This window comes from Anthonomus grandis, chromosome 3 (genome assembly GCF_022605725.1).
Source record: "Anthonomus grandis grandis chromosome 3, icAntGran1.3, whole genome shotgun sequence".
Taxonomy (NCBI): Eukaryota; Metazoa; Arthropoda; class Insecta; order Coleoptera; family Curculionidae; genus Anthonomus; species Anthonomus grandis.
Genome location: NC_065548.1, coordinates 30,599,060 through 30,626,063, shown reverse-complemented (window position 1 = coordinate 30,626,063; position 27,004 = coordinate 30,599,060). Strand labels below are relative to the sequence as shown.

The window sequence follows — 27,004 nt, the reverse complement described above, 5'->3', positions numbered from 1 at the left end:
AACTTATCTCCGCCGAAGTGGATACCAACGCTGTTGATGCGGATGGTGCTATATTATTCTCTTGAGCCCTAATATTACTACTACCCCCATTGTCTTTTTGCTGTCCCTTCAATTTATTCAAATCTGTATTTGACCCTTGATAATATTCCCGTTTATGATATTTTTCATCGTGCAACGAAGAATGGTGCCTTCCTTTACATATCCTACAACCATCTGATTTGCAATTAGTCGCCATGTGTTTATACCCTAAACAATTAAAACAAAGTCGATTTTTAGTTATAAATTCCCGCTTATGTGCTATATCAAACCTTTGAAACTTGGAACATTTATACATGGGATGTGTATCAAAATTACAACATATACATTTATTTTTTGTGACTTCTGTTGATTCAGTCAAGGCATAACAACTAGCCTTTATTAGCCTTTGCTTATACTCTGGTTTTGCCAAAGATTCCAGAGCTAAACACCGTTTATCTAGAAAGCATAAGAAGTCTGAAAAACTTGGCAAATGTGTGTAATCGCGCTCGAGTTCATAAGCTCGATGTGTGTTAAAATCTAATTTTGACGCCATTACGTAAACCAAAATTAAGTCCCATGACTCCACAGGTACCCCAAGAGCTGCAAGAGCATTATAGTTTTGCTTAACCTTTGTTATAAAATCCCGTAAGGATGATGGATCACCTTTTAAAACCTGTGCTTCCATTAAAGTTCTAATATGACAGTTAATCGTTATTAATTTATTATCGTATCTTTTTAATCGTTTAAAAATTGTTGTCTTAAGCTTACTATGTAATGATGTGTACTGTACTTCAACTTCTACCCTATCGTTTTCCTGACTGCCCTCAATTTCCTCTAATTGTTCCTGAACATGTTCATAGTCTTGATAAGTTTTTACAAGCATAGATTCCCTAATTACAAATTCGTTAACATCTATAGATAAATCATTTTCATTTAAATTTACATAATTTTCCAACCTGGTTATTTTTGCTTTAATCCTACCTCTTTTTTGTACCAATAATGTTTTATCTTCCTCACCCATTTTATTTAACAAATTAGTGGACAATCAAATACCAAAATTACATACGTATTTTCCCAAACTTAAATCAAAATATTCTCAACTCGTTGTTAAATACTAATTAGCTTATTAATATACACCAAACATATAATATCTATTCCCCAAATGTAAATATTTTTACTAAAAATATAACCAGCATGCAAATATATGTACGATGTAGTATGGAACGTAAAGTACAAATTAATATAAAACTAAAATCGACAGAGACAATTCAATTTCTTTACATAAATTTAAAAAATCTATTTAAACTTAAGTCGTTTTTAGCACACAGATATTAGTTAAAACACCATTTCAATTTGAGAAAAAAGTCAAAACACAAGCACAAAAAATATTGTTCTGGGAAATTGTATAATGTCCAAATAAATCGTATTCCCTACGTTGTAAATTTGTTATAATAAATTTAAAAGATCTGACCTTATTTCCGGCGTTCCTATGTAGTATTATCCAGTTCTCAGCATTCAGTAACAGCTGCACCAGCACTCAGCCCTGTACTGTGTTATGTAATCGTTCCCGTATTTAACCCTGCATTAATTGGCTTCACGTTCGTAAAAAACTCCTTGCATAAAATGCTAACGCTGCTTCAATTATCCCAATGAATTAAATCCAGTCTTCGTGTAAAAAGCCTCAATATAATCCGCTCGAAGACGACCAATGTTTGAGTCCAATAAGCCGAAATAAAAGACTGGTGTAGTTTTTAGTAATTGTGTAGCTTTATTAAAGCTATTAACCAAAAAATATTACTAATAACTACGTAAAATAAAGTGGACTGTATTATATTTAGAGCGCTAAACGCTCTCCCTAATGCTTATTGTCGACTGAGAAGAGAAGACGCGCGCATTCAATAAAACGAATGGGTAGTGTCGCGGTCTTGTGTAACTTCTTGGTATTAAGGTGGTGGGGAAGTCACGTAGACGGCGCGATGCATTCGGCGTAATCCATCAGGACCGGCATTAAACAAATATGTTTCGCAATTCTAACAATATTATTAATTGTTTTTCTGCCGTTTCTCAATAAGCATTTGGCATCATTACATCAGAGATGTTGCAAGTAAGCAACCTGCCCATAGTTCTGCGGTAATGCTAATTTAGCCTTTCAATGTTCTAAGCACTTATATTTGTGTGAGAATAAAATATACATTCCTTTTAGAAAATGTGTGCCAACCGTTGGTGGCGAATACAGCTGCAAATGTAAGCAGGGATATAAAGGAAAGTACTGCGAGCAAGGTGAGGACGAGTGTAAGTATTTTACCATGCTGGGACGCTGGGTATTTCTTGGTACTTCTTTCTTAACACTAACGCTTTTAACGTCACTGATCATTAACTTTAAACTCATTAAAACAAAAAATTATTTTCTTATATTTATCCATTTTTGTAGCTCCAACTTGTAAAAAAGAACAAGTTCGAGAGTTTTACTCTGAAAATGGCTGCAGGTCCCGAAAAGCTCTAAAAGTTGCCAAATGTATCGGATCATGCGGATCTAGCTGTTGTCATGCCAGGAAGAGTAAACGAAGAAAGGTAAGCATTCTCATTTATTAGCCTGAACAATATTAACATTAAAAACTTTACCAGGTTCGTTTGGTATGCCCCGATGGTACCCGTTATACCAAAGACATCGACGTAGTGCGCAAATGCGCATGTACAAAGAAATGCTACTGACTGTCGTCCGCTACTGCATACAGTTCTAACGAAGCCATACCACACACCAAAGTGAACCACATTTCCGTAGGATTTATCGCTCAGGATACGAATGATAAAGATGTTGACCGAACCCCAAAAAATGACATTTTACAACCTGCTTACTTGTCTCAATCAGATCCAAATGAGGCTGATTTGCCGAGAACAGCACCAGTTTTACAGAAACCTGATGATCAGACTGTAGAGGGTGTTAAGATGACATTTATTGTACCAAATGAGGCCGACGATGCTCATCAGGCTGGTGGTTTAGTTGTTCAACATATTGATGGAAATGAAGTAGATCATGCGAAAGACGACAGGATAGTTTTGGTAAGTTTTCTGCAATTTACTAAGAATTTTCACTTTTATCTGTTCTTCGGGCTTGTAAGTAAGTAAGTAAGTATATCTCAAAATGACTATGATTTTTTTTTACCACAATAGTTTTGAAAAGAAAATAATTTGTTTTCAGTTTTTTTTTTTGGAATTAAATGTTGTTTACTGGACATTTGTTCATCTCAGAGCCAGTATTTAAACTGACCCCATTTTATAATATTATTACATATGCCCGAAGCGTTTTTGGCATATGTAATAATGGCCTCTTTTTTGAACATTTTATTGGATTACTTAAGACATCTTAATTAGCGTGTTACTGAGATTATATATTTACCGAAAAACATATCAAAAATAGTTATACATGTATGAACATATACAGTATACTCGTATATTATGGTTTTTACAATTATTTGAAAATAATATTCAAAAAATTTTCGTAAAAAAAATATAAAATACATAAAATGTATAAATGTATTTTTTTCAGGTTATTTTCTCTTAATCTTTTTATGAAAACTTTAGAAAAGTCCTAGAAAAATTTAGGATATTTTGTAAGTGTCTGAAATTGACCAGTGAATCATTTATCAGTATTTTATAAATATAAGTTTACAGTTTACTCATAGTATAAATGTTTTTTTTGGGGGGTAGAGGGGGAAAATCTTCAGTAGATCTTGTGGCCCGTGATAGAAGGCAGTATCGGGTTTTTGTCGACTAAAAAGGAGGGTGGGGGTTAGTAAAACTCCCTCCCCTGGGGGATCAAAGTAGGATGGATGTATTACTTCAAGAAGATGGTAATAGAAGTTAGCTGGGCGTGGAAATTAATTATCTCTAGGAGTTGAGTCTGTTCTCACTCTTCGTTTAATAATAAGCACATCTCTTGTAAATATGCACAATTCTTTACAGATCGCCGGAGAAGCGAGCATTTTTGCGACTATTGTGTCAGAGTCTAGTGTATCAGTTATCTGCTCTGCAACTTGTCTATGTTTGCCCATCTATGGTAGTAGAAAGATGTATGTTCAGCCGTATCGGTGCCGCCACAATAAGAGCATTTTTCTGTTTGACATTCCTCTGTTAAGTTAAAGCGCTTTAGGTAGGCTTAATAACTTCCAAAAAAGGCCAGTTCGTAACTATGTCAAGAAAAAGTGTGTTTCACTTTTTTTCTGGCCTCTTTTACTTCCCTCTTTATGTAAGCTCTGTCTTTCTAGCAAGTATATTGGAGGAGTTCTTGCTACTACCCTCAGTGCCTTCGTTGATACTATGCTAATGAGTTACTTATTATATTGGCTATTACGTCACTTATAGCAAAAATTAATTTAGAAATTTTCATCTCACGCGCTCAAAAATTGAAAAGAAGAAGAAAATAAACTTATTCACGTATTTAAAAGAAATATGAACTTAAATCTGTCACGATACCGTTCGATATACTTAATTTAATTTAAGTTCAATTAAAGTTTTAAATACAATAATTTACTTGAGGTATAATACATTTTTTATATACCTAGGAGCTGAGGTTCAATCTCAGGAATTGGCCTTCGAAATATCTAGACATTATATTGAGCAAGTAGGGAGAAATATTTCTTCTCCTTAGTTCAGTAACACTTTCCATGGAGCCGATTTGAAATCATTTTCTCCATTGTTACTAAGGCGCATAGGTTTTCTTTCACAGGGTGCCAGCTTAACTTCTGCTGCTTTTTCCTGGACCTTTTTTAGTACGCTGACATCTGAAGCCGTACTGCCTGTCTGATAGTCCTCCATTCTTATCAATTTGCGCCTTTCATCGACTGAGTAAGAGATGTTCCACGAGTTTTGCGGCTACGTTTATAAAGCATCTTGGTGAGTATGTTTGGTTTCCCTGCTTGTTCTCTTTTTCTCTAAGGACCAGCCGTGCAGTTTTCCAGGATATTGTGTAGACGCCTGAAAGTAGGATGGAGTTCATGAGATTTAGGCATTAAGCTGTGTTGGTTCTAACCACGGCTTACTATTACTTCTGGAGGTAGGTTGTCAGGTCCTGGCAGTTTATTTGGTTTAATTTTCTTAGCTGCGACAGTTAGAATATTTGTAGTATATAATGGGATTAGATACTATTTTTCTGGGCCATATTTCTATCTGATGCTCTAAAAAAAATCCAGTTAGCTATATCAAGTTGATTTTCATCTGCCAGACTTAAATGTGGTGAGGTAAATTTGCTAGTTACAATACGATCGATACTCCTTGCCCCATATATTGACTTCTTTAACAATTTTCTTCCAAGCAGCTTTTTTTGGACCTCCTATAATAAGCTTCTTTAATGCATTTCGATCCTGCCTGTACGTGTTAGCGGTAGTTCTTTTCCGTGTCTCATCTTCATCACGTTCTTCATATAAAAAAATATAAAATAATCAAAAGCATATAAAATTTTATATAAAAGAAATAAATAATTAATTATTAAGGATTTTCTCTCTTTTGCAGTACCACGACAAACAATGCCTTTTATCAGCATTTCTCTACTTCACAACCATAACCTCATTCGTGTATTTGGCCATTCTGTGGATAAAACAACGCATGCACGTTCACTTAGATCAGTTCCAATGGTGGTAGGCTTAAAAATATATTAAATATTTTATTAATTAGTGTTTGGCAGCTAACTTATATTATGTAGTATTTCTATCAAATATTTGCCCACTAGTTACTTATCTGATAAAATTACTACAAATATACATTAACGTTTTGCATAATTCAGTTCTCTTTGTATCCATTTAAACCTATTTATAATTACGTAGAACTTATAAAAATTTAGGGAAATCAATGATCTAACTATTTATTAGAATAAAATTTGCTTCATTTTATATTTATGCGCCATATATTATATTAAAAATATAACGACATATTATTTCTTTTTTATATATTTTTAAACCGAAAACACTGACAGGGACTGAATAATAAAAAGACTTAACCTCTTCATCCTAAAGACAAAACACTAAATAAAAAACCCAACGTTAGAAAAGTATGTAGTAGCGCGAGAAAACCACCTGAAAGGTTTCTGAAACCTTTAGTACTAATAAACACTGTGTAAAACACACTTTTGTTACAAACTTTAATAATAGGATTTTTAGAAATTTATTTATATTCACCGATTGCATATACAGGGTACGTACTTGCCAAGAAAAAATCACATTCCTCAATAAGAAAGGCAGCTTTGAAATTTTAAAATTTGAGTTTGTAAATGCCCTGTATAATATAAATCAACATATACTTTAATATATTTCTATTTATTTTTTCTATTACACTTTGTATATATCACATCAATAACATCCAAACACAAACTGATTGAAATAGTGATTTGGTTGTTAACCTTCTTAAAGCTTCATTATATTAAGTTCTATTTATAATTTAGGTTAAAGATTGTCAGCTTTTACTTGAACCCAACTGACAACAAAATTTAAACTTACGAATATATGAAGAATATAAGACATATTTCACAATTTAAACAAAATACTCACCGTATATCACTCAGAAATTGTCTTTAATTCTTAAAAAAAGTATTGCGTTTAAGTATTAATTTGATTTGATTATTATAACGATTTATTTTATATTTATTTAAATTCATAACAAGTGGAAAATTAGTAAAAAATAATCTATTAACTGTAGGATATTAAAATAAATAATTTTCCAGTTGTTTAAAATTGAAAAAAAAGAGTATTGTATATTGTAAATTATTCTATCGTCTCATTAAACTAGTACTAGGCAACTCCCCTCTCAGAACTATTGTAAATTAGAAATTTTCATTTATCATTTAAAACTTAAGGCAAGCTAATACGAATATGAAAAGTCTATGTGTACGAAAGATTTCAAATTCATACCAACCACTTTATAGTCCAGCAAAATATTATAAGCAACGTCTAAATTAAAGTTTTATGTACCGAATATTATGCCTAAGTATAATAACACAATAACGTTTTATCTATTGTAATAATTTTTATTCCCATGACTTGTGTATAAAATAAAATAAACTTTAATGAATATTGGTTTTATTTGTGGTTCCTTTTAGACCTTTTATTTTCAGTTTGAAGATTAATAGTTAAAAAATAATTCTTACTTAAATGCTTAAACAGCAATATGAGTACTGTATATACTAATTGCACGGAAAAGGAAAGTTACAAAAACTCCAGCAATCAGGCAGTTACTATAGTTACGCCGAACAAATAGAGTGCTCATGCTCGTTTTATGCGCATGCGGTACCTTTTGGCCTGGGATCCTTATACAGGGTGTTTGGAAGGTGAGTAGCCAAACGGAAATGGTGAATAGGTGAGGTTACTGGTATTTAAAACGCATAGTATTTTTTTGTTTTTCCTCAAATTTAAGGAGTAATATATTTTTTTCCTTTTTTTATTAGATTTTTTCCGTTTTTTTACTTTAACCTTCATTTTTTTTTTAAGTTTTGGCCAAAATGGAGCACAATTAATTTTATTTTAAAGACTAATGTTGTCTCATTCAGATTTAGGTAATAACTGAGAAAAATATTTAAAGAGAAACTAATAGTGGAGTAACAAACTTCCTCAAATCAATAGAAAAAAAATGTTACGTCAACTTTACAATGAAAAAAATAATAATAAAAAAAGTTGTGGGGTTTTAAAATGTGTTAAAAAACTTCTCTAGTTAATAGTCTTTTTTACTTTTATTTTATTTAGTTTTGACACCGGATTTAATGTGAACATCAGCATTATTTTTTATGTATTTATTTTTGTTTCAACTGAAATGTTTGTGGTGTTAATCTAATAGCTTTACCGGTAAGTCACATCTTAACATTGTAATTTATGTCTATGCATTGTTGTTTTTGTAATAGGGTTGCCTTCTTTTTTCTTTTAGATCTGACGATGCCTTAGGGCGAAACACGTGTAATCGTTTTTAAAAAATAAACATAATTTGAGACCATTGACTTTGCGTCCCTCCAATCTCTGAATTTTTACTTGAAAAACTGTTTGACTTAAGTATAATGGGATTAGTTTTTTACGGAGAATGTAAAAATTTAAATTAACGTTGATACTTCTGATGTAACCGGAAAGTCCGAAGCTATAAAAATATGTTCTTGGTATGTCCCTTAATGATTTTGCCATGTTGTTAAATGTTACGTAATTTCCTATTTTTACGTTTTTCCTACATTCCATTGATGCACTTGCCGAAACCAGCCTGTATAGTAGTCCTGTGATAGATATGGTGCCAAACGTATAAAAAGAAGAACCTGCAACGCAACCCAAACTACCACCCAACCCAAGTTAGGATTAGGTTTAACCACTTACCTGTCCAACATACCAAAAAAAAAAAGGTTATTATCTATAATGTAAATAGATAATAGTTTAAAAAAACTAAATAAACACGCTTTTATTGCTAATCTAACGAAAAAGTACAAAATAATTTTTAATTACAAAGAGTTTTTATTACAGTAGTGGTCAATCAATCATAATTAATTACCTCAAATAAAAATAATAATACAATTTAAGTTAATAACAGAATAATTCAAATCAAAGTAAAAAACGTGGGGTGCATTTTACGTCATTTTCATAACTCTTCTCTTATAGATAGTTGCCGATAGAATAATTGTCATATTTAATATATCGAGCACCCCACGCTTTTTACTCTGATCTGAGTTCTTCTGTTAATAACTTAAACTTTACAGTGATTTTTATTTAAGGTAAATTAATTATGATTAATTGTCCGACCTTCCTAGAAAACATAAGATTCCACACTTCTATTTTACCGACCTTCTCTGGAATTCAAAACCATTTGGAAAGTTTTATAATATCTATAGATGAGTTTTATCAATTATATTTTACAAATGATGATATTGAACAAAATAAAGTTGTTTTAGCAGCCATTAAGTCAAAATTAATTGACAATGCTCGAGACTTTTTACTTTCTAGACCAGATTTAGATTCATGGCCTTCAATTAAAGAGGCCCTAAGGCTAAAGTTCGGTGATCCTATCACTTATCAAATTTTACATCACCAATTGCAATACTTTAAGATCAATAAAAATGACAGCATATTACAATTTGTAAATAGACTCAATTCTTTTGTACAAAGAATTTTTCTAAATTAAATTGCGAAGTCTCAGATGTAAATGCAAAATTAATTTTAATTAATCAAATAGAAAAAACTTCGGTTTTAATTCTGACAGCCAATTTGCCTCAGACATTAAAAACGACGTTAATATTACAACAACCTAATACACTTGATGATGCATATACGCATGTAATTAACTATAATATGATTGAATCACAGGTATTTTTACAAATTTTACAAAGTCCCGTAAGATTACTACCCCAGAATCAACCCTCCATGACATTCCCACAACAACAATTTCCCAGTCAGCCCATACAAATACGACCTAGACCAGCTCAGACATTATCCGATAAACGCTTAAGTTTTTAAAAAACCAAAAAATGTCTTCGCTCCCCAAAATCATAATAAACCTAAATTAGACCCCCTACTTCAATGTCAATCTCCATAGCTGGATCCTCTATGCAGTATCAACAAAGAATGCCTCTTCGATAACCAAACTTTTTCCAATCATCAGGCCTCCGAAATTTTGTGTCCCAAGAGTTAACTAACATTGAGACCAACGCTAACTCTTATCCCGATGTGCCTTATGTCGAAGATAACCAGTCTGAACATTATACCGATTATTCACCCCAACATTATCATAAATATTACGAGCCAAACCTTCAATATGAAGAAACCTCTTTTGATGACCAAAATCACTACCCCAATTTCGAACGAAATTTTGAAATTGATAATTTCGCAAATTTTCGGAAACCAGGCCCATACCTGCCATCAACTTAAATAACGTAGCACGACAAATTGAGCTCCCATACTTTTATTTACCACAAAAGCAATTGACAATTTTAATCAACTCTGGTGCCTCTGATTCTATCATATCTCGTACAATTGCAAACGAAATTGCAAACAATATTTCTATAAAATATTCATCGAATCTTTTGAAGTAACAGCATTCAAGAACACTTAAAAAGAAACCAAAAGTTTAAAAATTTCTTTGCTAGAAAAGCTTAGGTATAAAAAATGAATTTAAAATGAGAAGTATTAAATTGGCATAATGATTTCGATGCCTTAATGGATAGATTATGAAAGCAAAACCCTCAAGTTACAAAACATAATAATACCCTCCTCTTTGGCTTACAATAAACCCCTCTTGCATCCGGTGCGCAACTTTAACAATAACTTTTTAAAAATACCAGTAAATTTCGAAAATGGTGTCGCTATTTTGCCATCATTTGACATAAACAATCATACTATACCTGAAAGTTTAGTAAAAGTTGAAAATGGCTTTTGCACTATTCCCAACCCCACGTTGTAAGTAGGACTATTAACTTTGATTGAATATTTCAGAAGATACGCAATCCTGTGCTAAATAAAATACCAAATACACGATAAGATCTTATAACTTTTATGAAAATTAAGAACATTCCTGTTCCCGCCGAAATCCCATTAACAATTTTTGTTCCCATTTAAATCCTTTATTCTGTTTCTTTTGTTAGCTTCTTTTGCACCAAAGAATTTTGCTTATAAAGTGTTTACTAACATACATTACATAGGTATATATACAAAGGTTTCATGATTGTCTGTTAACTATTTTTAAAAGAGATTTTTTAATAAATAAATTCTTTATAAATACTTCGAAATTATTTATTTACCTTTTGACGTTTAATTTTCATTAAATATAGTTTTATGTACTGACTTACCCTTTCATTAATCTGGACAACCTGAGAAATTCGACCAATCCTTGGTCAATTGAGCACAATCAATTTTCACTAGTGAAAATCCCAACACTAACATTCTTTAAATTTAAGTTTACAGCATTTTTATTATACATGTTGTTAATATTAAGGTGATTTTAAGAAGAAAAGTTCAAATAAATTTATACACTAAACTCTCTAACTTTTGAGCAACAGGGTGTAGAAATCTTAAGAAAAAAAAAACGTTTAAACGTTTTATTTATTTAAAGTTTTTATCACCCAAGGATGACACTCTTAAGGAACAGCATCTTATTCTGTATAAACTGTAGTTTTTAAGTCGCTTTAGGTTTTTGTAGCATGCTGATTTATTTGTTATTCAACATTCATAATTCTCATAACTTGCAAAATTAATATAATTCAATATATTATTATACTCATCAAGACATCAGTTTTGCTTTTCAGCTAATAAATTAAAATATTCAACTTTGCGCTATCAAAGTCTATCCACCAAAACTTAAAAACTTACCTTTCGGTGAATTAAATATATAAAGAAATCGTGATTGGAGAAGGTAGCAAAACAAACAACAGATTTCATACAGTGCATAAAGATATATTTGTCTTCATGTACAAGCAATATTACATAATAATCCGTATAATAATAACCCTACATTATAACAAGAGGGCAGCGGCCCCCTAAATCGAGTGGTTCCCTAAAAGGGACACCTTCCAGTAGGAGAAAAGTAAAATCAGAATAATTATATTCGATTAGAGAACAACAATCGCACGTGTAATAGTAACTTGACCCTAACGCCAAAATCCCTGGACCAATATTTTTTTTACGTTTTATACGCAACTACTACAGTATTACATCATTATATTTTAGTATAGTTTTATATCATTTTAACGTCTAATTCCAAAGTGCTTGCTTGAAGGCGCTGCAGAAATTTAAATACTTTGTGTAAGGTTTAGTGCCAGCAACAAGCACGTTGGGGCTACTTTTACTGAACTTAACACAGAAGGGCGCTGTGTTGATTAAATCAGTTAAATAGCTCCAGTAAACCTTAAGACAAAGTCAAAGCTGGTTTTCTGCAGAGCCAACAAAATAACATTCAAAATTCCAGTAGGCTCGCCCCAAATAGCGAATTTATCAATCTGGTATACTTGAAACTATAAGCGGGATATATAGTTCACTTGCTTAAAACATAAATAAAAATGAAATAACAAAAATTGTAAAATAAAAAATGTATTTTTAAAAAAGGTGATACTGTAAAGTTTTACCTAAGATTTTAATTTTTTTAACCTAATATAATATGAAAGTTTTTTTACTACCCAGGTTAATGTTTATAATGTCATGCAATAAATAAGCAAGTCAACTACCTGAGTAAAAATAAACATGCAAACATACTATGAATATTCTGAATACTTTTTTTTATTTACATCAAAGTACAGGTGTTTCCGGTTATATAGATCATTGAATATAGAACGCCGGAGGCCCGTATACTCACCCCCGGCATCACCTTATACCATAACAAAACGAATATAAGAAAAAATTTAAAATAACTATATAGAACTAGTATTTTTCTACTGCAAAATCCTGTATTCCAAAAATCACAAAGAAGCTACATTTCGCATTTTTGGACTTAATTTAAAAAACGACGCTTATAGTTTTAGTGCTGTATGTTGGTTTATTTGTTCCAATGGTTTGTCCAACTCTAGAAATAAAAAAAACAGATTAGTGTCAGTATTGGTTTATTAGGAAAGAAATAAAACAGTTTTTTGCTGAAAAATCATTAAATTAGCTATTCCAAATAAAAATTATTGCTCTTAAACATAATTATGTTTGGTGGAGGTAGGAAAAGGGGAATTTTTGCACTAGTTAAAACTTGTAAAACATTGAATATAACGATTTATGAATTACCCGTTTTTTTCACATAAATGCATACATTTCGAGCAAAACGATTGAATATGTGTCTTCTACACTTAAGTATTAATTATTTTTCAAATGTATCATTAAGAAAATTGCTTATTACCATAATCTAAAAAATCTAATCCGTATTATTATGGTTGTATTGCGTTGCAATGCAAATTGCAATACAAGGAGTTAAAAAAATGGACATCAAACAATCGGAACATTCTGCGAGGAGAAAACATTAGAAATAATGTCGGATCACAGATTCCTAAAAATAATTGTCATACATTCTTTAGAGTTAAGTATCGACGCAGAGAAGAGTGGAACAAGCAGATCGTAGGATTCGTGGAGATCTGATCAGGCACATAAACAACCGATCAAATCAAAAACCGATGAAGGCGTGGGAGCTGGAAGTTTTGGAAAAAAACTAAGTCAAGACCTTTTATCAATCAGGAAAAATTTGCATCGGTCTTTAAAATAGAATATATTAGGTATTTTGTGTATGTTATGGTCTGATGATGCTCTAGTCGGGCGAAACATGTAACCTTCGTCGATTTATTAAATGTTTCTGTGATGCTGTAGATTTTGTTTTTTTGCCTTTTATAAAAACGTATGACCAGCATCTCTGGGAAAATGGATGAATTTTTCGAGTTTAAAATAGAAACCTTTGGAATAGTCAAATATGCGAGACAAAATAATAAAAAGCAAATCGTACTAATATCTAAAAGCTAGTATAAACTTCCTGTTGTAACTTAAGAAACTCGAATATCGTAACAATATAAACTAATGTGGGGTACGGGCACACAGCTGTGTGCCAGAAAATTAGAAAGCGAATGAACTAGAGGAGTACCCCGCGCAAAGAAATAATACAATTATACATCATAGGGATAATATGTTTATGAACTTTTCCATAAGCAAACAATAAGACAAACTGCGAATAATTACAATATACCCAGAAGAACTTTAAATACCACAGAGAAAATATTTAAAGTATTTTAACAATAAAACATTTTTACACTATATGCTTAATTTTTATATTATGGCCAAGATCCAATTAACATTGTTATATTTACAGATTATATTTACCGTAGAAGATAAAGTACAAAAATAAAAAAAATAGAAAACTTTTACTTCTTTTTTTTACTTTATGTTTTATTACGTATTTTTATGTTTTTTTTTTAAATAATTTTTATGTTGCTTATATAAAAAGTTACGTCAACAACCAGAGCAACTTCCACATTTCCTGAAAGAGCAACACCTGTACAGCATACTGGGGAGGAAGCAGTAACTTTGGAAGACGAACCGTGTGAAGACGAAATCTTACTAACCGGACAGGCAAGTAGCCCAAGAAGCGAAAAATCAATTTAGCAGTCCAGGTCAATACTTCTCTTTCAAAAATAAGGAATGCAATTTTATTTACTGTGTGTGTTCTTTTACAAAGATGTTAAGGGAGATTTCCCAGCTTATTTGGCGTTTTTTTTATCATTTTCTTTACAGAAAAATTAGTTAAGAACTAGAGTAATCTGATAAAGACAATACAAGTTGCCGAAATGTCGGTTGTTTTTCGATCATCACCTTTTAATTGTTGTCTAAAGCCCGCAAACACTCTTTTTTACTTAAAGTCTTAAATGCTAAGAAATAAATATTTGAATAACTTACATGTGGTTTATCCTGCAAGTCAGTCATAGGACGGGCATTTTCCCATGTCAAATCTAACTTGGACATATCCGGTATAAATTCTTGCCTCAAATTCGGTATTTGGTGGTTAAAATATGGAGGAGCGTTCATGAAGTTGTCCATGTGAAGAGGTCTCTGTAATGAAAATAATGAGTAAGCATTTTAAAATATCTAAAAAGTTATCTAAAATTTATCTAAAAAGGTAATGCCAATGTTAAAATACTGACTGAAAATGTGAATATTAAAAAAATTGTTGAGTTTAGCTGCTGAACTTTATTTAAAATTTCAATGATTAAAATATAAGGTATATTTCACCTGCATTACCTGTATTTTAAATCAATATATTTTATTAAATAAAATAGGCTTTTAAAATTTTTTATAATTGATTTATCTACAGTCTTTTCTTTTTGATGCAATTTTTTTTATTACGATTTTTAAATTCTCCGACCTGAAATACATCAATTGACTGCCTTGAAAAAAATTTATTAAAAAATAGACAACGAACAGCGTTTTTTCTATTCTTCTAGAGTTCAAACCCAAATGAAATTAATGTAGATAGAGTGGGAATGTACAATCAATTCAGAATTATGTCGCGTGCAGTGTTCACTAGCTAAAAATGAAAGTTCGCTCTCAGCGGTCAACGCAAATGGGGAATCGGTGAAGCATTGTCGTTCTCTATTTAACTTAAGGCTAGGTATATAATTTTTGTATTTCAATGCATGGAAATACAAAAAAAAAGGAAATTGTTGTTTAAATGTGCACATTTTTCTGTGACTTAAAATGGATTATTCAGTTTTGTGTGAAAAGCTCAATTGTCTCAGTGGAGACATTCTGGATTACCCAGACCGATAAAGACTGAGCAAGTGCGGTCGAACGTGAAGGTTATGCTCACTGTGTTCTTCGATTTTAAGGGAATAGGGCAACATGAATTCTTGGGCACAGTGCAATAAAGACCTACAAGTTCAACGCCATTTATGTGAAACAATCCGTAAAAAACGCCGGGATTTGTGACCTGCTCACACCTCCTTGCTCGTTTGTGAATTTTTGGCCAAAAACAATACTGCAACAATGCCCAATATAGCTTCGTGAAATTTCTTTCTATATCCAGAAATATTTTCTATAAATAGAAAAAATTATAAAAAAATAAATTATTAAAATAATTTTTTCCTAAATCTCTTGGTCTATTAGAATAATATATTTTGATGTTGTTAAAGTTAATTTAATTTTGTGACAGCCGCGTCAACAAAATCATTCTTTCAAAATACCCGCATTATCTCCTCAACAAAGAGCGATCATATACACTCGTCTGATGGATGGAGTTCCTATAGGAATAATTGCAGAAGAATTGGGCATTAGTAAAAATACCGTTTCCTTTGCTAAAGCAAAAATTGCAATCCGTTTGAAACAGCAATAAAGGCGAAACAAGACACGCATTTTCCTGGTTCTGCTAATAAAGTTCGTAGTAGGATAAGAAATTCGTAAATTAAAAGGTGCTGTGCAACAAATAAAATATTTTTCACTGAAGCAAACAAACGCAGATGATTAGAATTTGCCCATCAATATGCACACCTAAACAACATATGACAAAACGTAATATTTTCGGATGAAAAAAATTTCAATCGAGCAATAATGGCAGAATCCGCGTTTACAGACATTCTAATACCAGATATAATGAAAGATATACATATAAGACTAATCAAAGTGGACGTTTTAGTATAAACTTTTGGGCCTGGATTAGTTTTAGAGGACTAGGCGTTGGTCGCGTTGGTTTATGATCGCTATCGGTTGGTGCAGTATATGGGTACTTTGCGCAAATTGGCAGGCAATATACATAAAATATAGTAAAGTCGAATAGAGAAAAGTGAGTTAAGAAGTTCAAAAGTTTTGTTTTTGTTTTTACTGCATTTTTTTTCAAATGATAACCAAATCCACATAAAATACCCAAAATTAAAGTAATACTTTCCACTTGTATTCCAGTGAAAAAACGACAGCACACAGACATAATATAATCTTACATGATAATCCAAAGGCGTAGTATCCTCTGGATAAATAGCCTGTCTCATTCCAAACTGATCTAAACCATTCCCTCCCCACTTGGACTGCTTTTCCATCCCCGACCAGTTCTGTTCCATCTGGGTGTTGTAAGCTTTACGGGCTCTTTCCGTTCCGATTGGTGGCGGCTTACGATCCTCCATACCGAAATGTACGTTATCGGGATGAAGTCCGTGTTGACCGTGTTGAGAACCGGCTATATTGGGAGACATGTTTGGTGAATTGTTGACGATACCCGCCAGTTCGCCTCCATTTTCGAGACCTTCAGACGAATACACTTTAGCTTGTATAGTTTGTATGGTCATGCCAGCAATGCCGCTGATCAGCTCGTTCTGCTGTTGCTGTGTGAAAGGGGGATGTGGTACGCCCATCCAAGAGCGATTTTGAGAGCTGTTTGCACCGAGACCTGCGCCTCTGTTATATGCCATATTTCCGACCTGATGAAAAATGCGCGTTTAAAGACATTTTTATGGATAATGTTTGGCTGTAGAAAATATAATTTAAGGGACTGATTAAATTTTTGTCTCAAACAGTATTTTTAGACTTAACGATAAATCCTTACAAATTATTTATATTAAATGTTTTTCCAAAAATGTCCAACCATAGTTTGAGTTGTATACGTTGAACTAATATCAATATACAGAATGATTAATGATCGATGGTAGTTTGGACGTGTATGGAAAACGGGACAAAGAATTTTTCTGAAAATCTGATTACTCTCGTAATAGACCTTGCTTTATCAATTCAAATCTAATTTTTAACTTTGCTATGCAGTGTTGCGTATGGAATATCGGGACAAAATTCTGGTTTTAATTTTTATTTTAAGAGTTCTTGTAAAAAAGCTTTATAGGGCACATTTTACATATATAATATTTTAATAAAAGCCCACTCTGTCTATTATACAGGGTAAAATATAAAAAAGATAATACAAATATTTATTATTTTTTAGTTTTTTTTTTGCCGGCCCGGCAGCGCGGTGGGTATATACCTGCCTAGCAGTCGTGTAGCCCTGGGTTCGAGTCCCAGACTTGGCATGGTCGTTTGTTATGTCCGATTTAGTTTAAGTACTTAAAAATTATATATAGAGGTTTTTCGTGACTAAATGTGCTCAGCACAAGGTTAATAAATGAATTATAAAAAAAAATAAAAGTTTTTTTTCCACGGAAATATATAAAATAAAGGAAAACCATATATCGATATATAAAGACTCATACATGATGGCTGTAAAGCAGCCTTTTAAACCCTTTAATACGTAACGTGTATTTTTTATGGGAATGCTTAATTTTATCATAATCTACTCCCTACTTGCAACCCCTAGGCCAAAGTCCTAAAATCTGAATTGGAAAAGGGCATCAAGTGATACCTTACTTTGTTGGTCAATTTTGGTGCAATATTATACCGGATATCAACGATATTAGTAGCCAAGCGATAACTCCCTCAAAATAGAGACTCAAAAAACGTTATAATATACAGAATATCCTATATAAGAAATGTGACAACTTCCTAAATATATCAACCGCTGAAAATATTTCAGATTGATAGATCTATGTTTCACATAGTAACCAATTTTTGGAAAATTCTGAAATCCCGTTTTCCATAAACGTCATCAATTACCCTGTATATATAATGGGGGCCACTCTGGAATACTTCAGAGTAACAGATTTTTACTCAAACCAGCGAAATTAATTCAATATCAGTCAGAACTGAGCAACCTGTTGCTACAATTCACGTCCCTCTCTTAAAACTCATTATAGTCATAGTAATCACTATTAAAACGACTATCAACGGTGTTGCTCCACTTCTGTTTTCAAGCAAAATTTAAATCTTCACAATTCGACTTTGACAAAAAGTGTGAAATTTGTGTAATATTGCTTGAAATCAAAAGAAGCTGATTTTTTATGTTTTGCATAGTGCTCTTGGAAACTAGCAGATACCAGCAGTTTTAAATGGCCAAAAATTGCAGTTTTGTAAACACAATTTTACTTTTCCAAAATTTTAACCCGATTTTTTAAACTCTTCCTCTTTCTCTTTTCTTTTTTGCGATTTCTTTAAGAAAATATGATAAACATTATCACGGAACTCTAAAAACAATGGAGTTATTCACAAAATCACCTGAAACCTTTTCAATTTGTTTTTAATGATTTTTTTACTGCGGACTGCCTAAGAATATTCGAGGAAAACTTTTAAAAATCAAGCAGATGAAGATAAAAAAAAGAGTATAAAAATAAGAGTTATGACTCAAGTTACAAAAAAAACTGCCTTTGCTCTTGGACATAAGCCTCAAAAATTTGGATAAAAAAGCTTCTCATGCCAAGATTTTCTTCACTTTTACAATGGATTTGGAGTAAATGTCTCAACTTTGTTAGTATTTATATTATGTGTCTTTATTACCTACCTATGTTCATTTCAAGTTTAATAAGAATCTAGGCGGAATTTTCCATTTTATTACACTCTACACATTTCTGAAATACACTATAAATCTCTTTAATGTATGGTCTTGCGCATATTCGTAGATTTGATTGTAAATTTAGTCCTAGCTCATAGATAACAGCTAAAGCGATTTTACTTCATTAAAAAAAACAATTCAGATAAAAATTTAAATATTAAATTAAAAATTTTATGATACTTTACGCTACATATTTTTGCATTTTATAAATAACTTTAAGGCTGCTGAATTTTTAGTAATAAATGTATAGCAGAAAAATTACTGCTATACAAAAAGATAAAAATAATATGAATATTTCAAATTTTAAGCCGATATAGTTATTTATGTTACAAGTGTGTAAAATGATCTTTCTTTATGAATGAAATATTGTCATGAATAAAAGAAGGAATTTTACACAAGTGTAACATACAAGATTTTTTCTACTACAGAAGAAAACATTAAAAAAAATCAAAAATACCAAATCACTTTACGCACTAGTGGGTAAAAAATATTTTACGCAATAAATACTTTGACAAATTATAAATTAAATGTCAAATAAACGTCAAATTACTTTTTACGCAATAGTGTGTAAAAAATACTTTTTTAGGCACCAGTGCGTAAAAAGTGAAACTTTATAGACCCTGATAAGAGTGGAAAAAAACTTTACCAAGTATACAAAGGTTATTAGCTAAAATAACAAGCCATTTTTAGCTTTTTTTTTTCAGTCAGAAAAAGGCCATTCCAGTGGCAAATTTTTATTAGATTTTAGATTTAGAGATAGAAAAAAAATCTTTTGAAACAAGATAAGCATAAAATAAAAGGTAGAATTTTAGAAAGAACTTTTGAAAAAAATAGATATGGTTTGAAGCGAATGTGTTGATTTGGTTTTCACAGTACTTGATTAGTAAAAAACAAAGTGGTACAGAACTGTGCACTATTAACACAACCTGAACCTAACAGTACCTTATAGAAGTCTGTTGTGGTCACCTTTAATTAAATTCAACAATTGCTTGGGAATAATGATATATTCTTGAAAATCAACAAACTAAGTTCTAATAAGATAGCTGCCATAGCATAAAATAATAATGAATGGGTACCAGAAATAAAATATAATAAACAAAAACACTGTTTAGCAGAGTATTTATCTGGGAAATTATATTTATTTTAAAATTAGGTAGACAATAAATGAAAATTTGTGTTTTTCTTATGATTTGTATTAGGCCAGGTGACACAGGAAAAAGGGAACACTTAATAACTTTTTTACTTTTCAAGATAACCAAATGAAAGTTGGTATATCGATAGAATAGTCATAAGAGCATCTTTTGATATATTCTGTAACTTCCGGTTTAACAGGAAGTGACACTAACTTTTTTATTTTAAATGGGACAATTGGTATACTATTACGTATTTTGACAGAATATAATATTCTGAGAATAATGATACCACATTTGCTACTTTTTGTTTTATACTCATAGAAAAAATCAATTTTTTAAATAAGATGCCATAAATGCGTTAAAACATCTTAATAATCATCATTTTTAATTAAGTAATCATGGAAAAATTATATTCATTGTGTTTTATTACTTAAATCATTTTTTCAGAAATATAGTCAGTAAACATTTCAAATATTAGTGAAGACAAGAATTCTTCAAAAAATTGTGGCAAATTTATTTGAATGACAAATAATAATTGCACCTGACAAGATGTCATGTATTATGTCAATTGAAAAATAATTCAAGAAAGCATCAAAACGCAGCATCTTAGTCCAGAAATCAAAGACTTCTATGCTATTTCTATTAATTAAATGCATTTATTCATATGACTTAATTTTTTTCTTCTTATGGGCTTATTTATCCACCGATTTAAAAAATAAGCATACCAAATTATTAGAAAAAAAAACCTTACTGCAAAAGTGGTTGTTCCCAATAACGCGCTATTTAAAAAAATTAAGTAAACGCCAAATTTACTGGTTTGGACATTTTAAATAGAAGTGTAAAAGATTTGAGTCAACAAATGCAATGAAAACTATTTTCCTGTGATTATTTGATTAAAAATTAAAACCTTCAACACATTGGCATCCTATTTTAAAATGTATAAAATATATGTTTGCTATAGGTATAAAACAAAAAGTAACAAATGAAGTATCATTGCTCTCAGAAAAAAATTTTCTATCAAAATACTGTCTCATTTGCAATAAGAAAGTTAGTGTCACTTCTGGTTAAACAGGAAATGACGGAAAACAACTGAATATGTCAAAAGATGCTCTTATGACTATTCCATCAATATACCCAATTTTATTTGTTTACTTTGAAGAGTAAAAAAGTTAGTAAGTGTGCCCTTTTTCCTATGTCACCTGGTATATTTGTATACATTTGTTAAATTAATAAATCATTTTTGATAGAATGCGATATATACTTATTAATATATACCGCGTGTCAATGATTTTACTAGCCAAGCGATAACTTCGTCAAAAAAATTTGGATAATTTTAAAACTTTATAACGATATTATTGACGTTTTTTTATAGTTATGATATGGCTATATTTTGTAATGCCAAACAATTAAATAGCACTTATTATACACGCGATATTAACTTGCTTTTTTTAAATGTTGTTGGTCAGTATAATATAAGGTATAAGAAACATTCTACCAGTATGTTTTCTTATATATTACTTTCTTATATAATGATTTTTGAGATAGTTGTCATTAAAATCGGACAGGAATCCGACTCACGTTCCACTGCGGTGTGGCGAATGGAAACCTACGCGCGTGACATCTGATTTCTGCATAGTTTGCTTTAATGACAAATAAATCGAGAAGTCTTCAATACATAATTTTTTATAACAAGTTTTTTTAATACAAATTGTTTATAATTAAAATGCGATTAATATTACGCGATTTGTACCAGTTTGTATTGGAAGTTTTTGAGAAAAAAAATTCCTTATATAATTATAATATGTCAAAATAAAATCTTTTACCCATAAAACCATTAACAAATTTCGAAAATATCCAAATCTTTTTGTAGAGATCGCCTAGATAGTAGTATCGTTGATACCCGATATTTCATCTCATTTATTCTCGAAAATTAAAAATGGATGAGCAATCTAGATTAGGAAGAATACCCGATATATGAATGATGAGGTTATAATTTTTTTAAATCTAAAGTCGTTTCATCATCTCTTTGTCAGTTGCAAGTCGTTCATGAAAAAAGCTTAAAAAAATATGTACCGGCCTCGCCGTTATTTGGTGAACTTTGAATTTGGTTTGCCGATTAAACTGCAAGTTGTAAAGAAAAGTGTATAAAACAAAAAATGAAGATATTTAAATGTTCTAAAATGTACCTTCCGGAAGCAAAACTGTACCGCTAAAGGGGTCAACACAACAATATAAAAAACCAATTTCTGAAGACATATATATATATTTCTGCAGCAGCATTAATATTAAATAGTATTGAAAAAAGTTTTCTGAAGAAAAATATATTTTTTGTTCCCTTAGCTGTACAGCCTCGCTACAGAAGAGTAAGTTGTAGAAAATTTAATTATCCTCATTTTTTGTTACATATAAATCTTTCTGCGAGCCTTTTTCGAAACAAAATTTCAAAACCTTTTGAATTCCTCAGATAATGACCAAAAAGAGTCCACATTTTCGTTTTTACACTTTCCTCATCCATCACTAACGAATGACAAAAACAAAGGCTGCACGAATATTTCAAAGTTGGATCTCTTTGATATCAGATTGCTTGTACTGTTATAAAAATAGCAATATTTTTTTTAGCTTCATAAAAACATTAACAATCGACGCGATTTTTGATTTCGTATTGAATTGGCAATACACTCTTTACATTTTATTTCTAAAGTATGTATGTATACCATTAAAATATTTATGAATAAAAATAGGACTCACCTGCATTGCCGCCTTATTATCGAACATATTGCTCTGCATGTTCATCTGGAATCCGTTGTATGTGGCGGCGTTCTTGCTCTGCATGCCTGGCATCGAATTATAAACCGAACTGGAGTACTCTGGAGCTTTAGGATTTAGTCTGCTCATGCTGGGCGGTTGGATACTAACCGGAGGCTGGGGTTGTGAATAATTCAACACCTGCATAGCGTTAAAATTCTGCAGCAGCTGCGCCTCATTTCCCAAATTGATCAGGGTGGGAAGAGCGTTATTCGCTTTGAAATCCATAAACGGAATAAAATCGTTAGGCACATTGTTTTGCTGCGATACTTGCGGCCTGGATCCTATAGGAGGCAGAGTGTTTGGCGGCTTCGAGGGTTCTTGCTGGTACGAAGGATAATTATTACTGACCCCCATATTGGGTGGAGTAGTACTGTTGCTGCTAGGTTTAGAAGAAACAGGTGAACAAAGAGGAGCTCGATATCCGGGTGCTTTTGACAAGTCGACTTGTGGCGGCGGTTCTTGATCTATGAACTTATGTTGCTGCACGGAATTCTGATGGTTGGCACCACCTCCAGCTACAGAGGCGAAGTTCGGTATCTTCTGTTGCTCCTGCTCCCTCCAAAATTCTCTAGGAGTAAACAATGTATACTCGGACGTCGGGTTAACTTTGGGGATCTTAGTTTCCTCTTGAGGTTGTTGATGTTGTTGCGATAGTTGCTGCTGTTGTTGTGGCGGCTGTGGGGGTGATTGATTTAATATAGTTTGTTGCTGTATGGGCGCTTGATTTGCTGATGGTAAATTGGTCATTGTAGTAGATACTGAAGTGGTAGAATCACTGACGCAAGTAGTCACGATTGTAGAAGTATGACTTGTTTGAATACAGTTTCCGAAAGAAGCAGACGCCTGCGGGTTTTGTGGTGGTTGCGGCTTACTCATAGGCGGTTGGAAATGCTGCATTGTGGGCGGCGCAGAGCCAGCAGGTGCAGGTCGAACATGCTTGCTTGGGGAATTATGTATGTTTACGCTAGGTAAAGACGTAATCGGAGGTTGTGGTGATACTGAACCAGAATTCGATGTGTTCGGAACGCCTAGAGCAGCTCTCGGCTTAGACATGTTGATATTGGGTCCATTCATTCCAACGCCCACGGGAGCTTGGCTTACTGATACTGTTTCGGTTAATTTGGCGGCAAAAGTTTGACTAGCCGTAGTGGTTATTATCTTGGCGGCCGTAGATCTGCTAGGAGGAGCAGTTGAAGTAGGCATTCTTACCACCGGATTTGATTGTGACGCAGGCACAACATTTTTTTCCGATTGAGTGATCAATCTCGGTGCGGAAACCCGGGCACCCACGGTTGGCGGTGCTTGTCTAAATTTCACTGAAGTATTGTTAGCGAATCTAACGACTGATGACGTGATTGCCTGAGCAACTTGGCTTTTGCTGGGCAAAGGCTGGGTTGAACCAACCGATTGAATGACGGTGGCTAATTTTCCCGCATTTTTCTTGGTAGCTATTTGGGTTTTATCCCATAAAGTGGTAGTGCTGGTAGCCGCCTTGCTGCTCTTCGGCAATATTGACATAATATCAACCTCAGGGTCTTTAATAAGAGTTGTAATTAAGTTGTGGGCTTGCTTAGTGATATCGGGAGTTCCCTTAATCGTAATTATCCTCTCCCCTTGGCCTTTACTTTGTTTCTCCACCTCTATAAGTGCACCAGTGTACTGCCTAATCGCATTAATATTACTACCACCGCGCCCAATAACTCTAGAAATAGCGTTTAAAGGAACAGAGACCTTTTTAACTCCACTTTCTGATACTGCTTGAACTGAAGATTTTCGCACGACTTCTTTCCAACCTTCTTCGCGTTTTGAGTTTTGCTTAGGGCTCACACTATTCGCAGCTTTGTTGCCCTGGGGTGGACTAAGACAGTCCTCACTTTTTTTGTTTTTGGTTGGAGTGACGTAATTTTCATTTCCTGTTGCTTTAAAATCGTCTCTGTCAGCAGGACTATGTTTCGTAGCATCGAATTCATAGTTTCGGCCTCTAGGCTTTTCCATAGAAAGTGCTATATTGTCATTGACAGGTTTCTTGCTTAAAGACTTAGACGGACTTTTGGTCTCTTTTGATTCCTTGCTGTCAGGTTTTTCTAAGGTCTCCTTACTAGTGCTGGCTTTGCTTTTTGCAATTTCGTCTTTCACAACAGATTCTTTGCCCTTTTTGTTTTTCTTATTTTTACGTTTTTCCTTGGGGGTCTTTATATCATTGCTAGAACAGCTTCCTAGGCTATTCGCATCGATACCACTGTCGCCTTCTTCTTTGTCGTTATTGGCAGCGTGACTTACTTCGGGGACAGTATCCTCTGCTTCTTCCTTTTCATCTTTTTTAGAACTGTCATCATACGTTTCATTCTTCTGATTCTCTTCTAATAATTTCTTGTGTTGTTCTTTCTTTTCGAGACGCTTTTTCTTCTTCCTTTCCCGCCGCTTAGCCGCCTGTAACCGTTTCGACTCTTCGCGAGTTCTCTCCGATTCGAGCTCTTCCAAAAGTATAGACGCATTTTTATTCGCTTTGGCAGCCTGCGTTTCCTTGGCCGCTCTAATAATCCGGACGCATTCGTGACATTTCTCCAGCAATTCCTTATCGCTTACTGTGGTGATGGAACGCGCCATTTCTTGATCACTAGGGTACTGAGTTACGTGATGTACCATCCATTTGGCGACCCTGACGTGGCCCTTCCGAAAGGCGGCCATCAGGCAAGAGACCTTGCGGTTGTCTTGAGAGTCAATGTCGGCATTGTGGGCGTAGAGTAACTCGATTACCGGCAGATGTCCGCCGTTCGCGGCTAACCAAAGTGGCGAGTTGCCCTTTTTATTTTTTACTTCGACCTGTGCGCCCCGGTCAAGTAGGAGCTCTACGAATTTCACGTGCCCTTTATCGGCGGCAATGGTTAAAGCTGTGTCTCGAGACGAAGGAACAGGAGTGGCATTAACATCAGCACCTATCAAATATACACAAATATTATTTTTTTTCTAACAGGGCTGTGAGATTACAAAGGGGTTATTTGATAGGTAAATTGTTAAAACACATTACAATTTGACTAAACATTATTTTAAAAGTTGAAGGTAATCAGCATACAGGTTGTCAAAGTAATAATTAGGACAAAACAAAAAACTCGGCTTGAAAAATATATTTACAAATGCTAAAAAGAAATATGAATTTAAAAAAATATTTTAAAATTGCACTCCTGAGTAAAATGCATCATATACAGTGGTGGAAAAAATGTTTGGACACTTTTTAGGACTAGTATATTAAATTTGTTTCTGCAATTTATTGTGGCCTACACATATTTAAAACATGAATAAGAAATATATATATATTTATTAAAAAGGAATATTTCTATTGAGATTTGCATTTTACAGTTGGAAATAACTACGGAAACTTAACCTCCTTATTTTGTAAAATAATGATATAGGGGAGTAGCTATTGAGTAATGGGCACGCGAAAGGCGGTCTAGATTGGTAGACGGGGAACGCATGCAGCTTTAAATATGTGAAAGTTTTTTACTATTTTAGTAGTGAAACAAGTTTTTATCGCTGTAGTGGTATTTTTTCTATAAAGGTGAAAAACAACACGTATTTTTTTTCTCGTGCCAATAAATATGTCTTTAAAATATGCAAATAATTCGAAAACAACCTAATTATATGTCAAGATATACAGCGGAATCCTTCAATTGGAATAAATTCGGTATCGCTTATTGGAAAGCTCTTTCAAAAAGGAAATTTACGGTTTATCCACGATTTTAAATTGAAAAAAAACTGTTTAAAAGGTATGAACATTAAAAACAAAATATCCCGACGTTAAATGCGTAATTTTATTTGAGAAGTTGATCGCTATAAAATTTCCTAACTACCCCAAAATTATTTTTCGAGGCAATCATCCTGATTTGCTCCCACTGAGTTAAAGTACTGTGTGAGTAAAAATAAAGAGCAATTAAAAAATAAGTAGCATTCTATATCTCTAGATAAAAACAACCATCGGTAAGCGAGGAAACAAAGATGGATGTTTTTTTAAATTTGAGTAATGATTCTTATAGTAATAGGTTAAGACAAATGTCATATGTTATAAATTAGTTAGTAACTGAGCCGACCCCGAGAGTTACAGATAATAGTGCATTAATACCTTGGTGAATTATGTTCTTACAAATCAATATCACGGGATGGCACCCTTACCATCA

General features: G+C 32.7%; 2 protein-coding genes across 11 annotated transcripts in view; one reads left to right on the top strand and one right to left on the bottom strand.

Moving 5' to 3' along the window:
• LOC126734374 (protein slit) overlaps positions 1-7,077 on the top strand; it is a 524,120-nt gene extending 517,043 nt beyond the window's left edge. For 6 of the 8 annotated variants that reach the window (XM_050437970.1, XM_050437969.1, XM_050437967.1 and 3 more), the window contains 4 exons: positions 2,222-2,310; positions 2,450-2,589; positions 2,644-3,078; positions 5,527-7,077. In XM_050437970.1, the coding sequence (XP_050293927.1) occupies positions 2,222-2,310; positions 2,450-2,589; positions 2,644-2,730 (316 nt within the window). In that variant the 3' untranslated portion in view covers positions 2,731-3,078; positions 5,527-7,077. The remainder of the gene's footprint in view (positions 1-2,221; positions 2,311-2,449; positions 2,590-2,643; positions 3,079-5,526) is intronic. The other 2 variants (XM_050437973.1, XM_050437968.1) reach the window with 1 other exon arrangement.
• Positions 7,078-11,396: 4,319 nt separating this feature from the next.
• Positions 11,397-27,004, bottom strand: part of LOC126734515 (ankyrin repeat and KH domain-containing protein 1-like) — a 156,703-nt gene continuing 141,095 nt past the window's right edge. For all 3 annotated transcript variants that reach the window (XM_050438179.1, XM_050438180.1, XM_050438181.1), the window contains exons 27-30: positions 22,773-25,768; positions 16,409-16,882; positions 14,376-14,528; positions 11,397-12,519 (exon numbers count right to left, since the gene is read on the bottom strand). In XM_050438179.1, the coding sequence (XP_050294136.1) occupies positions 12,493-12,519; positions 14,376-14,528; positions 16,409-16,882; positions 22,773-25,768 (3,650 nt within the window). In that variant the 3' untranslated portion in view covers positions 11,397-12,492. The remainder of the gene's footprint in view (positions 12,520-14,375; positions 14,529-16,408; positions 16,883-22,772; positions 25,769-27,004) is intronic.